The sequence below is a fragment of the Calidris pugnax genome, unplaced genomic scaffold (genome assembly GCF_001431845.1).
Source record: "Calidris pugnax isolate Ruff unplaced genomic scaffold, ASM143184v1 scaffold129, whole genome shotgun sequence".
NCBI lineage: Eukaryota > Metazoa > Chordata > Aves > Charadriiformes > Scolopacidae > Calidris > Calidris pugnax.
In genome coordinates, this window is record NW_015090856.1 from 1,150,738 (window position 1) to 1,172,081 (window position 21,344).

The 21,344-nt window shown below is 38.3% G+C and overlaps 1 protein-coding gene across 5 annotated transcripts in view; it reads right to left on the reverse strand.

The window, feature by feature from the left end:
* The window catches only part of PRKCZ (protein kinase C, zeta), a 56,132-nt gene that overhangs the window by 12,366 nt on the left and 22,422 nt on the right, over window positions 1–21,344 (reverse strand). For 4 of the 5 annotated variants that reach the window (XM_014943905.1, XM_014943904.1, XM_014943908.1 and 1 more), the window contains 6 exons: window positions 15,011–15,096; window positions 11,574–11,705; window positions 9,838–9,919; window positions 9,104–9,156; window positions 6,929–7,117; window positions 2,375–2,472 (listed from right to left, as the gene is read on the reverse strand). In XM_014943905.1, the coding sequence (XP_014799391.1) occupies window positions 2,375–2,472; window positions 6,929–7,117; window positions 9,104–9,156; window positions 9,838–9,919; window positions 11,574–11,705; window positions 15,011–15,096 (640 nt within the window). Of the gene's footprint in view, window positions 1–2,374; window positions 2,473–5,041; window positions 5,168–6,928; window positions 7,118–9,103; window positions 9,157–9,837; window positions 9,920–11,573; window positions 11,706–15,010; window positions 15,097–21,344 lie in introns of all 5 variants that reach the window. The other variant, XM_014943906.1, reaches the window with a different exon arrangement.

Here is a 21,344-nt window from a genome sequence, read left to right on the forward strand (position 1 = left end):
AATATTATTAATATACACATACAAAACTATTTCTGTTAAAGCCTATGATCATCACTGAACTCTTCCTGATACACTGTTAAGAAAAATACTGTCGTTCCTAAAAGGAAAAAGTGTTCTGTTTTATTTGTATAAATCGACTGAAACTAAGGAATTTGAGGACTGAGAAGCTCAATTCACCTGTCCATTATTTCTCAGAGACGAAAACTAAATTTGGAGAGGCACCAGGACAGGGAATGAAATCCCACTCTCCCTTGACTTTGCCAAGCCCTTTCTCTGTAGAAAAATGTGAAATAAAAGAAAGTGGACCCCGTTCTGTCCCTCTCTACACAGAATAGTCACTGAAGGGAAGATGTGGGCACAAGAAGGCTGCAGCATCGAGGCTTGTTAGTTCCTCTGTAGAAGAAGGTTTCGAAACAGTCTTCTCAAAACAAACCAGAGAAAAGCCAGTAGGGAAAGAAATGTAGGTGGAAATCAGCCTTATAAAGAGAATTCTATAAGGGTTTGCAGGAAAGGTTCATCCTTGGGAAAATATGAGCCCAGCAACGCTGCCAAGGTCAGAGAGACCTCCGGGGGAGAGCTACGAAGGCCGCGGCTGCCCCGGGAGGCACAACTTCTTTATACACCTCATTTTCCAGGAGGTGAAAATTCATTTCCATATATTCACACACTGGAAAACATTCCATGTGGAAAACACATGTTCCAGTCCCTCAAACCATTCTAATGGGTAACAATTAAAGATGATTTTTCCCCCCCCTTTGAAAAGGATTCTTCATTTGAAAAATTTTTCCCCTTTGAAAAGGATTCTTCATTTGAAAAACTTAAGTTAAAAATTTAAAAGGTAAAAATTATTGGACACAACCCTGCAAGATTTTCAGAGGCCTCCCTGCAAGAATATAAACACTACACTAAAATTAAATAAGCAATAAATAGTTAACGATGCCATGAGCGTTTTATTACAGCATCTCTGATATTTTTTTGCTTCCAACTTTCCTACCCCATTTAGAAGCTTCAGCACCATTCAGAACTTGCAATTTAGAGTTGTTTGTGTCAAGTCACATCCAAGCCCATGTGTGAACACTGGTGGGCCTTGCTGGTTTTAGAAGGATTGACTCCAACACCAATGGTTTTGCAGGGTGGAGGTTTCAGATTGTTGCCATCCCCAGCAGACCCCTGTCTGGCAAATGTGGGCAAGCCCAAGGACGTAATTTATTACAATAATAAAGAGCATCACTAGTATCTGAAACAATATGAGCAGCTACATTTAGCATCAAATATCTCTTAAATACATATTTATTTTATCTTAAAAATGTATTTAAGAGAAAGAACATGGTCCTTTGGAACTTTCTATAAGTGCACTTACAGACAAACTACTCCTGTCACAACTTGTTTTCTTTGGGCCAGTTCTCACAATCTGATGTGGATGGATTTATTCATGGCTATACCCACGGCAAATGGCTGGCCTTACACACATAAAACTACAGTTTCACTGCAAGGAGAGGAGGATATATATTCTGATGACATACATCTAGCACTAGGCATTATGAAAGTGTGACAGAAAACAGGTGCCTGTGGAAATAAAAAAAAGCCCCAACAAATCACAGAACCTCCCCACACCCAAATTCCCCAGTAACGTATATATAAGCATAGGCATAAAAGTTCTCTTTGATTTTCTTCACGTTCCAGTTGCAAAGTAAGAAGCAAATCATCCACTTTGGATTGTGCCCACAGTAACTAGTATTGCAAAGTAGCCAAGGGTTTATTAAGCACTTTTTCAAATGAAGTCACCTGCTTCATCAATATGTGCTAAGGGCTCATAAGCCCCATATGTAAAAAATACTTTATATACATAGAATCATGTAGGTTTTTAAGTTATTATGAAAAACTATTTTTACTTCACAGCCCGAGAAGTACAGTTTGGCCCCCTGAGAACTGATTCAGCCTCTTCAGGAGAGCTGGGGATTATAACCTGTCTCTGTTTTACCCTTATTTTTACTTCACAGCCTGAGAACAGAGAAGTACAGTTTGGCCCCCTGAGAAGTGATTCAGCCTCTTCAGGAGAACTGGGGATTATAACCTGTCTCTGTTTTACCCTGCTCCTGGAGCCACGGGGCCTGTGCTTGGGAACACAGTGCACAGCTCCTCCTCCTCCTCATCCACCTTCTCCCTTGGGATCCAGACCTGGAATCCCTGCCTTTTCCCCCACACCAGGCTGGTGAGAGGTTGCCCCAGGAGAACCACATCCCTGACCACCCTAACACCTCCAAAAACTACCCACTGTGAGGGCAGCAGTGATGTTTGTGATGTTTGCTTTATGAGAAGCAGTTAGTACAATCATCAAGATTTTCAAAACAAAATAATTTCAGATCTTTCTTACCGACTTGTTGTTTGAAAGCATGAATGTAAACCAACTAGGAATGGGTTACTGGATGCCTGTTCAAACACATGTTTCTCTGTCTGTACCCAATCAATATCCTGCAATAGAGTAATTGAACAATCAGAACTCCTGCTGGATAACCACTGTGGGTATTCCCAGAAAAAAAAAAACTGAACAACTCTGCTCCCTTACATTTACTGGCATTGTTACATATGTTCTGCAGAAAAACAACCCCCCCCTAAAATCTGGAGGAAGCCATAAAACATTTTAATTCAATTATATATTCAGAAGTTTCTTAACCATTTAAAAACATCTGCACAAAATTTAAGCCGTTTAAAAATATCATACATCTGCAATATTTGATACACTGCTCATACTGCTTCATGGAAATAAATTAAATTACTGTAGATAAATGACCCTAAGGCTGCTGAAGCAACTCATGCCAGTAACACAGGCAATGTGAATCTCCAGTTTTTAAAAGATTCAAATACACTGAACATCATTTTCTCATCTGAAACACAAAATGAATTCAATGAAACTACCAAAATCTGAGTAGTTTGTCCAATCAAAACAATTCTTAAAAGTATTGCAGACTTTGAGGAGCACCTGAACACAAAATCTAACATCTTGGAAGGGTACACCTGGGTCCAAACATGAGCCAAAAATCCCATTTTGAATAAAACAAACACATCCACTTCCTTGTTCTTAGCAAATGAGCTTCCTTAGAGAGTCTTCACACAAACCCTTCACTATTGCTTGTGTACCTATTGCTTGTATTGTACCACTGCACTACTCTCAACAAGATTAAACTTGGAAAAGTGTCATAGCAGAAGCCCAGGTACTTGATTGGCTTCAATCCATTTAGAAAAGAATCTTTCCTTCTCTCCTGCACCAACCATTACCTGGAAAGCACTGTCTGATTTAAACATACCGATACTTGCTTTGTAATTCATTTTCTTTCTCCATGAAACACTTACTGGGTAAAATCTCCCTTAGAGTATCTCATGCATTCACAGAATTCAGTGAATTTCCTATCAATTCCCAAAATTCCATTATACAGCCTATCTTACAGAGAAGAAAACCCAATTAGCTCAATCTTCTGTGTGATTCTTCGTGAGAGCCACTACTCAAGACAGACTTTTCTCATCTACCTCTGATTCTCAGGAATAACTGCATAACTCATTAAATAATACTCTTATTTAGCTTCTACCTTCTTGGAAAAGGACATGCTAAAAAGGAAACACTAAATAAACCACACAACAGTCCAATCTTTGGTCATAAAAAGAACCATCAAATTAATGAGCAAGCCAAAGGAGTTTAGAAGAACTTTACAAGTTCAGTCTCCTAACCCCAGCCTCTGGGATAACGACAAAAAGGGCAGCCAGAGAAACTGATTGGAACTACCAACACAAATAGTACTTAAAACAATCCATTTTGGGTTTTTTCCAACATCCTACTTTCAAGAAATCCAGTCTTCCTAACAGCATAAAATCAATTCAACACCATCAGCTTAAAAACTGCATTCTATCTGAAAAGTTCACTGTCTATTGTAAGAATAGCTCTCTGAGCAATTCCCTATATGGTGAGGCTGATTGTCCACCTCCTTTTTTATTTTATTTGACTAATTCCACCCACGAGGATGACACAGCACTTCTTCACTCTTCAGATTCTGCATGGTGTCATCCTGTAGGTACCCTGTCACACACACAGCCACTCCCACGAGTGTCACACTGCAGTGTCCCACTCCAGCCTGACATCACTTCTTGTCCTTCCCTGGGGTCTCCCTGCTGTTTTCTCAGGGCTGTGATCCGACCACACGACTCCCATTTACCCCAATCCCTGTCCCAGTACTTAACACAGCAGGTTCCAGTCTAATGGCAGTGTAGGTGGTTCAGATCTGCCTGCCTTGCTTGCTGTGATTGATTCATCACATGTACCAAAAAAAAAAAAATAGAATGGATACAAAAATCTATACTCTTCAAGAAGAACGAATTTTATAAGAAAAACACAAAGGGTTGGGTGGAGGTTTTTTTTTTCCTTTTTCTTTTCCTCCCCCTCTGCCCCCAAACTTGTGTATTTGAGATCCTGTATTAAAAAAAAAAAAAAACAAACAGGATTTTGAAAATAATTGAGAAATGCAGCACTGATTTCTGTGGCAGATTTTTTTTTTTTACAAGCCAGTTAAACCATAGTGACCCTAAACGATAGTAGAATATTTTTTTAAACCCATGGAAAAATATTCCAGAGAACTGTGTCACTCACAGATGCTCTCTATAATCGTGAACACAGTTCCAGCTCCTATTCTTAAATATAGACAATACTTTGCACCTCCATTAATTTGCCTTGGAAAACATGTTTGTTTTCTTTCCAAATTAGGTGCCCACATTCCACCCTATTTATCTCACAGACTAGCACAGCCAGGTTGGAATATTTTTCACGTGCATTCTACTAAGACTTATTCATAATTGTTAATTGTTATTAAAGTAAGGGACGTTCCTCTCAGATTTAATCTTGGTGCTTCATGCAGACAGTTGATGACACATGAGTTCAAACGTCAGTAAAACTATTACAGAAATGTTGGCTAAAACCTTAGCTGCTTTCTTAGTTAAATGGTTTTTGTTAAGTTTTTAGAATATGTAACAGAATACAATTAACATGGACTTTTACCTCATCATCGTGGACCAATTCTTTCTTCACTACCTTCATAGCATATATTTGATCATTCTTTTTTAACCGTACTAAAAGAACTTTGGCATAACTTCCACGGCCGATAACTCTGATTAAATCAAAGTCCTGCACTGTCTGATTTAAACATACCGATACTTGCTTTGTAATTCATTTTCTTTCTCCATGAAACACTTACTGGGTAAAATCTCCCTTAGAGTATCTCATGCATTCACAGAATTCAGTGAATTTCCTATCAATTCCCAAAATTCCATTATACAGCCTATCTTACAGAGAAGAAAACCCAATTAGCTCAATCTTCTGTGTGATTCTTCGTGAGAGCCACTACTCAAGACAGACTTTTCTCATCTACCTCTGATTCTCAGGAATAACTGCATAACTCATTAAATAATACTCTTATTTAGCTTCTACCTTCTTGGAAAAGGACATGCTAAAAAGGAAACACTAAATAAACCACACAACAGTCCAATCTTTGGTCATAAAAAGAACCATCAAATTAATGAGCAAGCCAAAGGAGTTTAGAAGAACTTTACAAGTTCAGTCTCCTAACCCCAGCCTCTGGGATAACGACAAAAAGGGCAGCCAGAGAAACTGATTGGAACTACCAACACAAATAGTACTTAAAACAATCCATTTTGGGTTTTTTCCAACATCCTACTTTCAAGAAATCCAGTCTTCCTAACAGCATAAAATCAATTCAACACCATCAGCTTAAAAACTGCATTCTATCTGAAAAGCTCCCTGTCTATTGTAAGAACAGCTCTCTGAGCAATTCCCTATATGGCGAGGCTGATTGTCCACCTCCTTTTTTATTTTATTTGACTAATTCCACCCACGAGGATGACACAGCACTTCTTCACTCTTCAGATTCTGCATGGTGTCATCCTGTAGGTACCCTGTCACACACACAGCCACTCCCACGAGTGTCACACTGCAGTGTCCCACTCCAGCCTGACATCACTTCTTGTCCTTCCCTGGGGTCTCCCTGCTGTTTTCTCAGGGCTGTGATCCGACCACACGACTCCCATTTACCCCAATCCCTGTCCCAGTACTTAACACAGCAGGTTCCAGTCTAATGGCAGTGTAGGTGGTTCAGATCTGCCTGCCTTGCTTGCTGTGATTGATTCATCACATGTACCAAAAAAAAAAAAATAGAATGGATACAAAAATCTATACTCTTCAAGAAGAACGAATTTTATAAGAAAAACACAAAGGGTGTGGTGGAGGTTTTTTTTTTTCCTTTTTCTTTTCCTCCCCCTCTGCCCCCAAACTTGTGTATTTGAGATCCTGTATTAAAAAAAAAAAAAAACAAACAGGATTTTGAAAATAATTGAGAAATGCAGCACTGATTTCTGTGGCAGATTTTTTTTTTTTACAAGCCAGTTAAACCATAGTGACCCTAAACGATAGTAGAATATTTTTTTAAACCCATGGAAAAATATTCCAGAGAACTGTGTCACTCACAGATGCTCTCTATAATCGTGAACACAGTTCCAGCTCCTATTCTTAAATATAGACAATACTTTGCACCTCCATTAATTTGCCTTGGAAAACATGTTTGTTTTCTTTCCAAATTAGGTGCCCACATTCCACCCTATTTATCTCACAGACTAGCACAGCCAGGTTGGAATATTTTTCACGTGCATTCTACTAAGACTTATTCATAATTGTTAATTGTTATTAAAGTAAGGGACGTTCCTCTCAGATTTAATCTTGGTGCTTCATGCAGACAGTTGATGACACATGAGTTCAAACGTCAGTAAAACTATTACAGAAATGTTGGCTAAAACCTTAGCTGCTTTCTTAGTTAAATGGTTTTTGTTAAGTTTTTAGAATATGTAACAGAATACAATTAACATGGACTTTTACCTCATCATCGTGGACCAATTCTTTCTTCACTACCTTCATAGCATATATTTGATCATTCTTTTTTAACCGTACTAAAAGAACTTTGGCATAACTTCCACGGCCGATAACTCTGATTAAATCAAAGTCCTGTAGTCCAAGCCCCTGAGAGATCTTAATTCCATCCATTCCATCAATGACTGGTTTGATATCCTGTATAAAAAGAAAGAGGTGACAGAAACAGATGACATCTTCATAACAAGTAACTATAAAAGCAAAGAGGTCTTTAACCATGGACAGGATTGCTGAGTTTGCTGCCTTTGTCACTGGCACAGAGATTGGAATGGCTGATTGTTACATACTTGGTCAGAAAAGTTTGCTCAGTATTGTTTTGCTCTGAAAAAAAATTACTGTGTTTTTCAAGGCAGTAGTTTGTTCAGTTACTCATTTTATATTCCCTACTAGAAACCAGAAGGCAATGCCTTGAAAAATGAAGTTTTATTCCAGTTCTTGAACCACACCGCAAAGGATAATTCTACATGGCCTAAGTGAAGGGCACCTTTCATATTCTGACAAATACTGTAGCACAAATTAATAAAGGCTACCTAAAAAGAAGAGAGATGAGGAAACAATAATTTGCTAATGTATATACCTGTCTTGGTTTCAGTTTAGGCAGCAGCTGTCTGTATCAAGTTCCCTATAGTTTTAATGAATGTTAGTATTTCTAATAGGTGCTCGGGAATGTATGGAAGCAGATGCCAATTTCTCAAATGTGAAAATTTGCAGAAAATACTCCACTATGAAGAATGTTATTTTAAAATTCATTATTTAAAAAGATACGTTTTACCTTGACTGTCTGCTGGAATTAGATGGGAACATGTGAGACAAGATCAAGCAGGTGAACTAGACAAATGTAGCTTGTACTCTGACATTTCATTTTTACCAATATATACAATGCTTTGACATACTTCTGTGGCCTATTTTTATCTGACCTCATACTACTATACTTGTAGACAGATCAGCATTCTGCTGAACTATGGAAAGTACTTATATAAAGAATCTTGATCTAGGATTGACTGCTATTAGAAGAGATTGCTCTGAGCTTAAAGATTCTAGTCAACAAAGCTCCCAGAACGCCACTTCCTCTCCGTAGGATACCTTAAATTATATTAGTAAAGCTCAAAAGCAAGGTGGGAAAATCAGAGCCGCATAATTCAGGCCAGTTGAGCAAACAGCATCTGTCAAAACTTAAACACAAGCAGTATCTACCTGAGTACTAACCAGAACTCAGCAATTCTAGACAGAAATTAAAATTCTCTGCTGTGTTTTAAGTTTATACCCTTCCATCTCTCAATTTGAGATAAAATCTAAAGACACGTGACCGAAAATAAGGCAGTCATTAACCCAAGAGCAGAAGCTACTCAAGTGTGAAATAATGGTAGTGACAAGTATTGTAGTGGAGGTAGAGGAAAAAAAAAGGTGCAGGCTTGTTAAAAGCAGGATATCAAACTAACTGCCAGAGGATGCAGAGTGCAGCCTATTTATTAAATATGCCAGAAGCATTTTTAAAAGAAAAGTCTTGAAAACCTTTAGAATTAAAGTGTATTGAGATTTTTCAAACTGCATTCATGGTGTGCAGAGACTGGGTCAGACCGTCTACTACAAAAGAGCTGAAAAAACTTTAAGTGAATGTTATTCTATTTGTATTTCCACAGCAGCTGCCTATAAATGATTAAGTTATTATATATATGAAATATCTCAGAGCTGGATAGTTAATGTATTATCAGACTGAACCAACTTTCATAATGATTGCCTGGAGAGGCAGCCTGAGGGTGATGAAGGGTGCACATCCATTAGAGAGCAGACAAGACAATGTCAAAGCCACCATTTGTTGCAAGGCCCAATAAAATCAAACCCTTTGCTCAATCACTCTTGTTCCAACATGAATGGAAGGGACGAAAAAAGAGGGAAAAAAAGTCTCTCACAATATGATTGGGATAACAAGAGTGATACACAGAAGACTTCTGAAAAATCCAACAAAAATGCTTGAAAAAAAATTATCAATTTTCAGAAGGAAACCCCAGACTTCTCTTTTAAAAATGTAGCAACAAAAATTTGACAAATGACTAGCTACTTTATAAAAAGTTGTATTATTAAGACCATGTAAACGTGAATTACAAAATTATTTGTAAAATGTACCTCAGAGTCATCTTTAATAGTGTCGTGTTTCCGGTTTGAAGGAATGTAGGGAACTGGAAAAGAAATCAAGTGTGATTATCAAGGCCCTCATTAGAAATAATTTTAAAAAGTGATAAATGGAAAGATGATTTAGTTGTTTTAAATACTATGGGACAGTTGATGAGGTTTTTCCTCTTTGTTCTTGTAATCCCGACAGCAGATCCAAAGGGCAGTGCAGAAACAACCAGCTCTGAGACAGCAAGAAGTTCATCGATGAACCTTGGAGCTCAGAACCGACTCTGACAAAGGCCAGAGCCATTTTGGACCCTGGGTATGATAAATGGGCCCTTAACACAAAACAGGGTAAACCAACAATAACATTAACCGAGAAAGAGTACTCCAAATTGCACAAAATTAAGAAATACCTAAAGTCTGAGATGCCACTGGTATTGGCATCATAGTTTGGATCTGAAGTGCAGGGTTTTTGTTTGTTTTAAAAAGTAGATCTATTGTTGCCAATTGCTGCTTAACTTGACCTTCTGGAATGGTTTCAGATGACGTAAATTTAGGATCAAACTGAACCAGCTGATATGCTTCAGAGGTACATTTACTGTAACTGAGTCCCTAATGAGCATCTAGTCCATGGACTAAACTGGAGCTAATCCAAAGGCAGCTTTAAAAACCCCAACAGGTAGAGTGGAAATAGGGCCTTTAAATGGTGAAATACAGGAATTCTAACTTAACAGAATACTCACTTCCATCAGTTTCTTCTGAAGGGAGGTCAACTTCATCATTTTTATCATCTAACCGAGGTTCCTGGGTAGGCATGACCGAATCCTTGCAAAATACATAAGTTAGAAAAGAAAAAAGCATCAGTTTATGTAGTCCCTTTTAAGTGAGTATGTCTTGCCACATAACCACAATGCAATGAGAACCCACATTTGTATCTTCCAGAACGAAGACTGGATTTTGTAGAAAGTGTTTCTGAATATTAACATTTTATAAGCCTAAATGCTTGAAGACTGGATTTTGTACAAATTTGAATATTAACATTTTATAAGCCTAAATGCTATGTCAACCGTTCCCTGCAACTACAACAAATGTTCAGCTGTCTCCTAAAAGTAAGATTACTGTATTTTATTGCAAAGTTCAAACTTTAATTATATTTAAGACTACTGACTCTGTTCCACATGGAACTGCAACAAAATAAACACCTCAGCATGATGTTTCACACTCCATTTAAAGCACTGGCATATTCCTTTCCTGTTTAAAAACTATGAAGTGTTACTCATTCTGCCCAGGCATTGCACACATTGGTAATGATCACAATACCAAATAATTTTGTAGTATGTTTGGACCCTGGTCTCATTCACATCTCAATCATGGAATCAAATGATTATAGAGATGTGAATAATAAGATGAGCTGCTATGTCAACCGTTCCCTGCAACTACAACAAATGTTCAGCTGTCTCCTAAAAGTAAGATTACTGTATTTTATTGCAAAGTTCAAACTTTAATTATATTTAAGACTACTGACTCTGTTCCACATGGAACTGCAACAAAATAAACACCTCAGCATGATGTTTCACACTCCATTTAAAGCACTGGCATATTCCTTTCCTGTTTAAAAACTATGAAGTGTTACTCATTCTGCCCAGGCATTGCACACATTGGTAATGATCACAATACCAAATAATTTTGTAGTATGTTTGGACCCTGGTCTCATTCACAACTCAATCATAGAATCAAACAATTATAGAGATGTGAATAATAAGATGAGCTGTGTAGGACTATTGCAGCAGGTATGGCAACATGCATTAATAAATTGGCAAAGAAACTAGTAATGTCAAGGCAAGTCACATGCAATCCCAATAAATAAAAACACAGGTTTGAATTTTAAGTTAGAGACAACATGATGCAACAACCAGCAGGATACTGGTTATAGTCTGTGATGAGCATGGGGAAGGGCTAACAAATTCAGGGATACATATTTAAAGGTTTAAAGCCTGGAAAAGACACTAGAATTGCCACTGGAACACATGAGGGGAATGGAGAGGATGAGAACAGCCCTGGAGAAACTGAGATGACACGAACAGGAAAGCAACAAGCCTTTTTGCGAGCAGTAGTGCAAAAACCACACCAGTGCCTTAGTTCTTAAAACACTCCCATAGGCTTAAAGGAACAAACACCAAGACTGTCAGCGACAGCTCTCTACCTATCTGTAAAATACAGTAGCTTTACTGGAAGAAGTCAAACTCAAGCTTGCTCACATTTAACTTATATCACAAGTTTTCTTTTCTCAATTTGTCCCTACTGCTCACAACCCAAAGGCTTGCTCCTCTACAGACATTTCAGAAACTGAAACCCAAATACCACTGAGTATTATAAATCTACAACCATGCACAGCTTTTAACTACTTTGGATGCTCATCTAGAAACAGCAACCCGGGACACAATGAAACACCTTTGCTTCATGCAGAATGCAAACTTACCATATGCTTTTTGCAGGTCAGTGGAACAAGTATATGACAACGCTTATGGACCAACAATTTGCAGTTGATACACTTGTAGCCTTGCCTTCCGAGCCCCCATATCCTTTCACTGCACTGGCCACAATACGCTCTCTGGAAGACAGAACACATTTTATAAATTCAATTATCAGTTCCCATCTGTAGGTGAGTAGTTATCCACCATCAAGAAACCACCCTACAAGACCCCATCCTCCTCACCTCCTAACAGATGGTCAATAATAGTTATTCTAGAATATCCAGGATTTCCCTAATAACTGAAGGTTACACTTCACACTTAAAATTCGGCTAGAGGCAGTTGTTTTTTAATGAATGCTAAGAAAACAACTATCTCCAGCATATGGAACACATTACAGCCTAACACGAGCCAATCATTGCTAGAGAATAAGCATATTCTGAATTTCAGGTTCTGACAGAGGTTACCCAAACAAATCTGACAGGAATTTGTACTACACACTTATGCATAAAAGTACCCAAAATGACTGCTTTGGAGAAGACTGGTACAAAATGTTACAAAAGCCAAGTATGAAGAATGTTCTATACTTGCACCCACATACTTTAACAGTGGTAGAACATAAGGTATGAAGAATGTTCTATACCTGCACCCACATACTTTAACAGTGGTAGAACATCAGTAGAAACTTTGCATAATTAAAACTTTCCTATGGAGTCTGATGTAAAAACCTCTGTATGTTGCGCTATTTAATATCAAAAACATATAGCCTTTTTTATACATGCAATAAAATGGCATCTGAATAAATGAAATCAAAAGGAGGACAAATTAAGAAGCCAGACATCCTACTGTTGACTTTAACAGGGCGGTGCTTTAAATAATTTTTCCAGTGTATGTGCACTGTGGTCATTTTATCCACTTCACCCAAAGTGCCAAAGAGCAATGTGAGATTCTTACAAGAAGTCACCCAGTCCCTGTGATCCCTCTACACATTGCACAGGTCACCAACAGAAAACTTACTCGTTATTCCCTATCTGCAATGTTTCTCCAGCAATTCCTGCGCCCGGTTTCGCCGCTGCCTGTGGCTCTGCAGGCAGCACAGGAAGCCCTGCACTCGTCCCCCCCTTCCAGGCTTCAGCAGAGCCCTGCAACTGTCCCAGAGCCACCAAACAGTGAAGGTCTGTTCCTCCCAGCAAACGGCAAGTTTGAGTGCGGTTATTCAGATCCTCAGAGTAATGAATCACACACGCTGTCCTGCCCAAAAGTGTTAAGCTACTATAAAGCCTTACTCGTAGGATTAAAAAAAAGTAAAAAGAAAAATTATTTTAAAAAAATCAAATAATGGATCATTAAAAAAATACTTTCCATATTGCCCTTCTTATATTTTGATAGTTGTGGGAAGTAAAACTTAACTACATCCCACTCGTCTGCACAGCCAGTCCTCCTCGATTGGGAGAAACCTGAACTGCATTGCTCAGGAAAAAAAACTACCCAAAAATCATACTGCCTAATAAGAGAGGAAGCCTTGGACATCTATAGGCACTTCTTACAAAATTCCTGGTCCATCAGACTTCTTTCACTTTTCTTGTACACGTTTGGCAGCAGTAATATTAAGACTAAATAAAGTATCTTAGGCCCTGGAAATGACATAAAAAATCAAATAATGGATCATTAAAAAAATACTTTCCATATTGCCCTTCTTATATTTTGATAGTTGTGGGAAGTAAAACTTAACTACATCCCACTCGTCTGCACAGCCAGTCCTCCTCGATTGGGAGAAACCTGAACTGCATTGCTCAGGAAAAAAACATCCAGAAAACATACTGCCTAATAAGAGAGGAAGCCTTGGACATCTATAGGCATCTTACAAAATTCCTGGTCCATCAGACTTCTTTCACTTTTCTTGTACACGTTTGGCAGCAGTAATATTAAGACTAAATAAAGTATCTTAGGCCCTGGAAATGACATACAAAAAAATATCCTCATTTACTTCACTCAGATGCAGGGAAGCAAGGAAAAAAAAAAAAAAAGGACAGGGGGGGAGCTCCTAAATTCCTTCAGTAATGCACATTACCCACTCATACCTCTCCAAAACAAACACAGGAATAACAAGAAGTTAACTTCTACATTATGTTCAACAGGATTAAAGTTTAGATTCTTGCATGTGTTCACTTACTTGAGGCTTAAAAGGTTATTTTGAAGAAGGAATTAATTCATAAGGGAATACTCCAGCCTTAAAACTTCAGTCAACATTAAAATTTGGTATTTAATTCAGTAATACATATAAGACCATAATTTATTATCAATTTATACATTTTAATGTCACAGTTCGTGTCAACTTTATTACTAACTTCAGTTGGATACTCTTTGTGTTCTGGCTGTATACAATTTCATTTCTATACAGTCATAACCAAGTAGCCTTGCTTAGCATTGTTGACAAGTGGGGGTGCTAATGAGGTTTCAAAATCTTTATGTGTAAATTCACTATTTGTCTAAGTTAAATGAAAACATCATTATCTATAACATTATGGATTATTAAAGTGGAGGGTCAGCATTCACAATGTTTCAAATACTTATGTTTTAACTATGAAGCAAATAAGCACAAAAAAGTTTATGTTTCATTTTATAAATTCAAAACATTGAGTTGTTACACCCCCATGAATGTTATAATTCAGATATATGTCATTTTTCATATATCTAGTGATAAGATACTGAGTTTTAAGGGACTTTTCCTTCTTTCAATGCAGCTTTGGGGTGGGGAGCATTAGAAAAATAAAAGCTGATTTAATTTTAAAAATTAAAGTTACTGCTGAATCAAGAAGTGAAGTGACCTCACTGTACTCAGTTTGGTTCAGAATTGCCCAAAGCAGACACAACATTTGAATCCGTGCTGCAATCCTCAGGCATAATGGGATAAGAGAAGGAGGTGTCTCAGCCTTAAAGCTACATTCACTTGCTTACGTGGATTAAGTCAGATTCTTAATCAGTTGTATTTTAGCTCAATGAATCAGGGTGGTGGTACTTTTTTTTTTAAAATTAGATTATGTAATACCCCAGATTCCAAACAGTTACAGCTCCCCAAAAGAATCACAAGAAGTACTGAAGGTAAAAGGTTATACTAACTAGCAATAAAATCACATCAAGAGCGGAGAGGAGAAAAGCTGCTCTAAGATGCATCAGTTTAAACAGTCACTAAACCAGGTTTCTTAGAGACTTCAAAAATAAATAATTTCCACCAATCATATATTAACTCCATCCCAGATTCAAAGACTTTCAAATTTTTCTGACTGTTACTACCTGAATAACACTGCACAGATTGAGAAGTCACATGAATAAGCATCTTGCTTTTCCTTTCTTTTCAACACTCAAATACACAAAAAGCACAGACTGAGAAAACAATTACCACAGAACATTACCAAAACCCAACATTTTATGCAACAGTACTCACTCTGTTAAAACGTTTGGCTTGAAACAAATGCCCATTCACTCGGTACAGCTTCCTCCATCTTCTGGCTCCACGGCGGTAGATTGATTCTAAGAAAGAAATTAAAGAGGTGTAAAGCAGCAGCATGGAAGCACGGCAACACCAGACACACCACGTTAAGCAAGTTGTGACTTAAAACCATCTTGCTTTTCTAAATGTCAACGCACAGCGAAAATCCCTGCTGATGTGTTTGGTGGTTTGTTTTTTTTGTTTTTTTTTTAAGGCGGCAGTAAATGACAGCTCCTGCAGGATGAGCTTTCACCGCTGCCTCTCCCTTTCCGCCGTCCCTGTCTCCTTCCTCACATGATGATAATCCTGTTACAGTTTCTTGGCCGGTGGCTGCTCAAGCTCAGGTGAGAGGGACAGATAACTGTTAAAGAAACAGCTTCCTCTGAAAAAATTACCGTGCTGATCTCACCGTGTCACCTTCCTCTGTCAACACGTAAGGGATGCGTGGTGCTAACAGTGCTTTAGATTTGCAATATTAAAGATGTTACAAGTCTTGAGAGTTACGTTATTTGACCTCATTTTTATCTTGCCAAACACCACCAAAATGTTTCTTCTGTTACGACACAGTTCAAGTGCAAGTCTGCAATTTAATATATTCTAAACATAACAACAAGCAATCATTTAACCTGTTTTAAGCCAGACTCTCCCAGATGCAACACATGGCAGTACCCAGCAGCTACTCCAGGTTACTTCTATTGTCACTTTTCACTCACATATGTGCAGTTTCTGTGTGACTGACTAATTAGAGCATTTGATATTCAATATTAAGTGAACATTAAGTACCCAGTGGGTAGCACACTAGTACCTAAGTGTGCACCCAGTAGTGCAGGGAGCACAGAGGGGACAAAAAGAGGGGGTGAATTAAACAGAAAATCCAGCAGTGATGTTAAAACTGACAACATATGCCTGATATCAAGAGGCTAAAAAAATAATAATAAAAAAAGAGTCAGATTTGGAAAGATTCTCATTGCTTTATAATTAGTTCTAATTATATCTCCTAGGAGATTTAGATTTAGGAGTTATCAAAGCTTACTGCAATATTTAAAGTTAACAAGCACAAACAAGTCTTGTGTCTAAAAAGACAGCGAGACAAGTCTGATCACATCCCCTTAAACATTTCCAGGAAAAGTATTTTACAGTGTTTTTATGGGAGTTATAATATCTTTTTACTTGAAAGAGAAAGACTAGAATAGATTTAAATAACGATATCGAAGTGAGAGTTATCTCTAGTAATGCAGTAAGTAAGATCTTTCAATATAAAGTTCTATATATGCCTTCTTAAAAACAAATTACTAGTTATACTGCAACAACATAGTTGGCAGCTTGTACAAGATATATCTCATCTACTTTGGACAAAGAAATTAATAAATAGGGCAGTTTCATAGCAAATGGAGAACTAAACAGCATAGGACATATAAATAACTCCATCTGAGAAGACAACAGTAAAACATACACTTTTCCAGTATCTTGTGGAGAGCTACAAATAGACTATATTTGTTACCGTGGTACACTGGTTCTGTGTCAATTTCACAACAACAACAAAAAAAATCAGAAAAATACATGAACTAAAATGCAACAAACAATATAGCAAAGAACATTTAATATAAACACTTTTATAGACTTGACTGATAAACATTGCTACATTCTGACAAGGTATTAAACCATACATTTATAATCCTCAGAAGTTAGCGCAAAATCACCTTTAATGTTTCTGTCTTTCAAGTTTTAAACAGTTAAGTTTTAAATACCCACATCGTATCAAAGATGAAGTCTTTTTTCACTGTCAAAAGATAATGCAAGTAGTAAATAGCTTCTTTGTTGACAAAATATTTTAACTTAATATTGAACAAGTCAAAAATGCCAGGCTACTTACATATTACATGTGAGCACTGACTAGCACTGGATCTGATTTTAGATACTATATTTTTGTCCTTCAAAAGGAAGGCACATAAAAGTATTGAAGTTTCTGTGATTCCACAAATCTACAGTGCCAAATCCACAAACATTCATATGTTACTCTACTTGCATGTGCAAATGTTTACTTTGCAAGCCTTTGAAACAAACATTGCACTGGTAAGTGAATTGTTAACAATTTGGAAGAAACCCCCAAGTTCTCAAAGGAGCCCAAAGAGTGCATGCCACAGAGGTGGCACACACACAGTTACTAGAATAGAAGGGCATCACTTACTATGTTTGACTCACAGTCCTTCAAAATCTGTCAAATATAAACTTTAAAGCAAACGAACCCCCTGGTTTTCCCAAGTGCAAATAAAATTTTAATGAGAACCTAGCAAAACTACTGCAAACTTTTTACCTAAAATATGCTCAAACATCAATGAAAACCTGTTCTACCATTTGTGGGATGACTTTTCACCGAGAGGAAGAAAAAATTCACACAGATTTTTTCCAAAATAGCTAATTGATTCATTAGACAAAGCACCATATGGAGGCAACCTAATACATCTGTGTTCTGAACGTTAGCTTATCACTGACATGAGAAATAGTAAGTGAATGGTAAGTTAACAAGCAGCTTGTGATGATGAAGTCTGTAAATAAAGGAGCAAGTCACTTCCCTAATTAATGATAAATATTAAATCAAAGTCAGGGTTTTATATCATATACTTGTGAGGCAGCAGTCTACCAAAAACTAAACTTAATATAGCGTAGCTTTAAAGAAGCAGAACCCCCTACAATTTAACACTGATACTGATTCAGTGCAAGGTTTAAGGGAAATCAATTCCATCTCTACAAGGGGCCAAGGTAAAAAAAAAATAAAAATGAATGAGAAAACAGCAGTTAATGTAAGACACACCTTTATCTCCCAAGTTCTATTATTATCATACAATAAAATTAAATGTGTATGACAGAATAAGAAGTTCTCAGTATTATCAATAACAGTATTCATTTTTGTAGTCCATATTCAGTCAGGGGCACAAAGTCCATGTGACAGAATAAGTTCTCAGTATTATCAATAACAGTCTTCATTTTTCTAGTCCATATTCAGTCAGGGGCACAAAGTCCTTTACCGAGGTACACTGCTTCTGTGTCAATTTCACAACCAAAAAAAAAACAACACAGAAAAATACATGAACTAAAATGCACCAAACAATATAGCAAAGAACATCTAATATAAAAACTTTGATAGACTTGACTGATAAACTTTGCTACATTCTGACAAGGTATTAAACCCTAAGTTTATAATCCTCAGAAGTTAGCGCAAAATCACCTTTAATGTTTCTGTCTTTCAAGTTTTAAACAGTTAAGTTTTAAATACCCACATCTTATCAAAGATGAAGTCTTTTTTTTCACTCTCAAAAGATAATGCAAGTAGTAAATAGCTTCCTTGTTGAAAAAAATATTTTAACTTAATATTGAACAAGTCAAAAATGCCAGGCTACTTACATATTACATGTGAGCACTGACTAGCACTGGATCTGATTTTAGATACTATATTTTTAAGCATTGCCCACAGGTCAAGGGAGGTGATCCTTCCCCTCTATCCAGTTGGAGTCCAGTGAATATGGGAGTACCCCAGGGGACAATACTGGCTCCAGTCCTGCCCAACACCCTCACCAGTGACCTAGATGGGACAGAGCACACCCTTGGCAAGTTCACCAACAACCCAGAACTGGGAGGAATGGCTGATACTCCAAACAGTTGTGTTGCCAAAGAGACCTCAGCTCCTGGAGAACTGAGCAGGCAAGAACCTCAAAGTCCAAAGGGAAGTACAAAGTCCTGCACCTCAGGAGGAATAACTCCACGCACCCCATAATATAACCAGTATATGCTGGGGGCAGACCAGCTGGAAAGTAGCTTTGAATATAAGGACCTGGGGGTCCTGGTGGGCACCAATTTGAACATGAGCCAGCAATTCACCCTCGGGGCAAAGGTGGCTAATGCTATCCTGGGCTACGTTTGGTGGAGCTTTGCCGGCAGGTCAAGGGAGGTGATCCTTCCCCTCTATTCAGCACTGGAGAGGCCTCAACTGGAGTACTGGGTCCAGTATCAGGCTCCCCAGTACAGGAGAGGCATGGCACTATTGGAGAGAGTCCAGAGAAAGGCTAAGATGATGATGAAGGGACTGGACCACCTCTCATACGAGGAGAGGCTGAAAGAGCTGGGACTGTTCGGTCCAGAGCAGGGCAGGCTCAGAGACATCTCCTCAATGTATACACATACCTGAAGGGAGGCATCATTAAGAGCAAGTCAGACTGGTTTCAGTGGTGCCCAGTGACAGGACAAGAGATAATGGGCACAAACTGGAACACAGGACGTTCCATCTGAACATCAGGAAACATGCCTTCCCAGTGAGGGTGGCTGAGCACTGGGAAGAGGTTGCAGAGATATTCAGAAGCCATCTGGGCTGCTCCTGGGCAACCTGCTTGGAACAACCTACAGAAATGCACCAACATGGCTATTCTACATACCTCGGAATGCACCCAGGAAAAGAGAACATCCTCCCTACAAATTCACTTAAGGATAATGGCAGATTCTAAAAAGGAGTTTGATTTTTTAATATCATTATTATTTTGAAGCATTATTAGCTTCAAAATATCCTAACTAAAGCTATACTAGATCAAAGAAACCACCCAGAACAATAATCAGATTCCTGAGACGGCAGCACGGATGTGTCTTGAAATAAGAAACAAACAATTTATTGCCAGTGTTCTGTGTGATGTGTGAACAAAGCTCTAATCATAGTCTGCATTTCACCCCTACACTTCATATGTGATAAGTGAATTGTTAACAATTTGGAAGAAACCCCCAAGTTCTCAAAGGAGCCCAAAGAGTGCATGCCACAGAGGTGGCACACACACAGTTACTAGAATAGAAGGGCATCACTTACTATGTTTGACTCACAGTCCTTCAAAATCTGTCAAATATAAACTTTAAAGCAAACGAACCCCCTGGTTTTCCCAAGTGCAAATAAAATTTTAATGAGAACCTAGCAAAACTACTGCAAACTTTTTACCTAAAATATGCTCAAACATCAATGAAAACCTGTTCTACCATTTGTGGGATGACTTTTCACCGAGAGGAAGAAAAAATTCACACAGATTTTTTCCAAAATAGCTAATTGATTCATTAGACAAAGCACCATATGGAGGCAACCTAATACATCTGTGTTCTGAACGTTAGCTTATCACTGACATGAGAAATAGTAAGTGAATGGTAAGTTAACAAGCAGCTTGTGATGATGAAGTCTGTAAATAAAGGAGCAAGTCACTTCCCTAATTAATGATAAATATTAAATCAAAGTCAGGGTTTTATATCATATACTTGTGAGGCAGCAGTCTACCAAAAACTAAACTTAATATAGCGTAGCTTTAAAGAAGCAGAACCCCCTACAATTTAACACTGATACTGATTCAGTGCAAGGTTTAAGGGAAATCAATTCCATCTCTACAAGGGGCCAAGGTAAAAAAAAAATAAAAATGAATGAGAAAACAGCAGTTAATGTAAGACACACCTTTATATCCCAAGTTCTATTATTATCATACAATAAAATTAAATGTGTATGACAGAATAAGAAGTTCTCAGTATTATCAATAACAGTATTCATTTTTGTAGTCCATATTCAGTCAGGGGCACAAAGTCCATTTGGAGTCCAGTGAATATGGGAGTACCCCAGGGGACAATACTGGCTCCAGTCCTGCCCAACACCCTCACCAGTGACCTAGATGGGACAGAGCACACCCTTGGCAAGTTCACCAACAACCTAGAACTGGGAGGAATGGCTGATACTCCAAACAGTTGTGTTGCCAAAGAGACCTCAGCTCCTGGAGAACTGAGCAGGCAAGAACCTCAAAGTCCAAAGGGAAGTACAAAGTCCTGCACCTCAGGAGGAATAACTCCACGCACCCCATAATATAACCAGTATATGCTGGGGGCAGACCAGCTGGAAAGTAGCTTTGAATATAAGGACCTGGGGGTCCTGGTGGGCACCAATTTGAACATGAGCCAGCAATTCACCCTCGGGGCAAAGGTGGCTAATGCTATCCTGGGCTACGTTTGGTGGAGCTTTGCCGGCAGGTCAAGGGAGGTGATCCTTCCCCTCTATTCAGCACTGGAGAGGCCACAACTGGAGTACTGGGTCCAGTATCAGGCTCCCCAGTACAGGAGAGGCATGGCACTATTGGAGAGAGTCCAGAGAAAGGCTAAGATGATGATGAAGGGACTGGACCACCTCTCATACGAGGAGAGGCTGAAAGAGCTGGGACTGTTCGGTGCAGGGCAGGCTCAGAGACATCTCCTCAAGGTATACACATACCTGAAGGGAGGTATCATT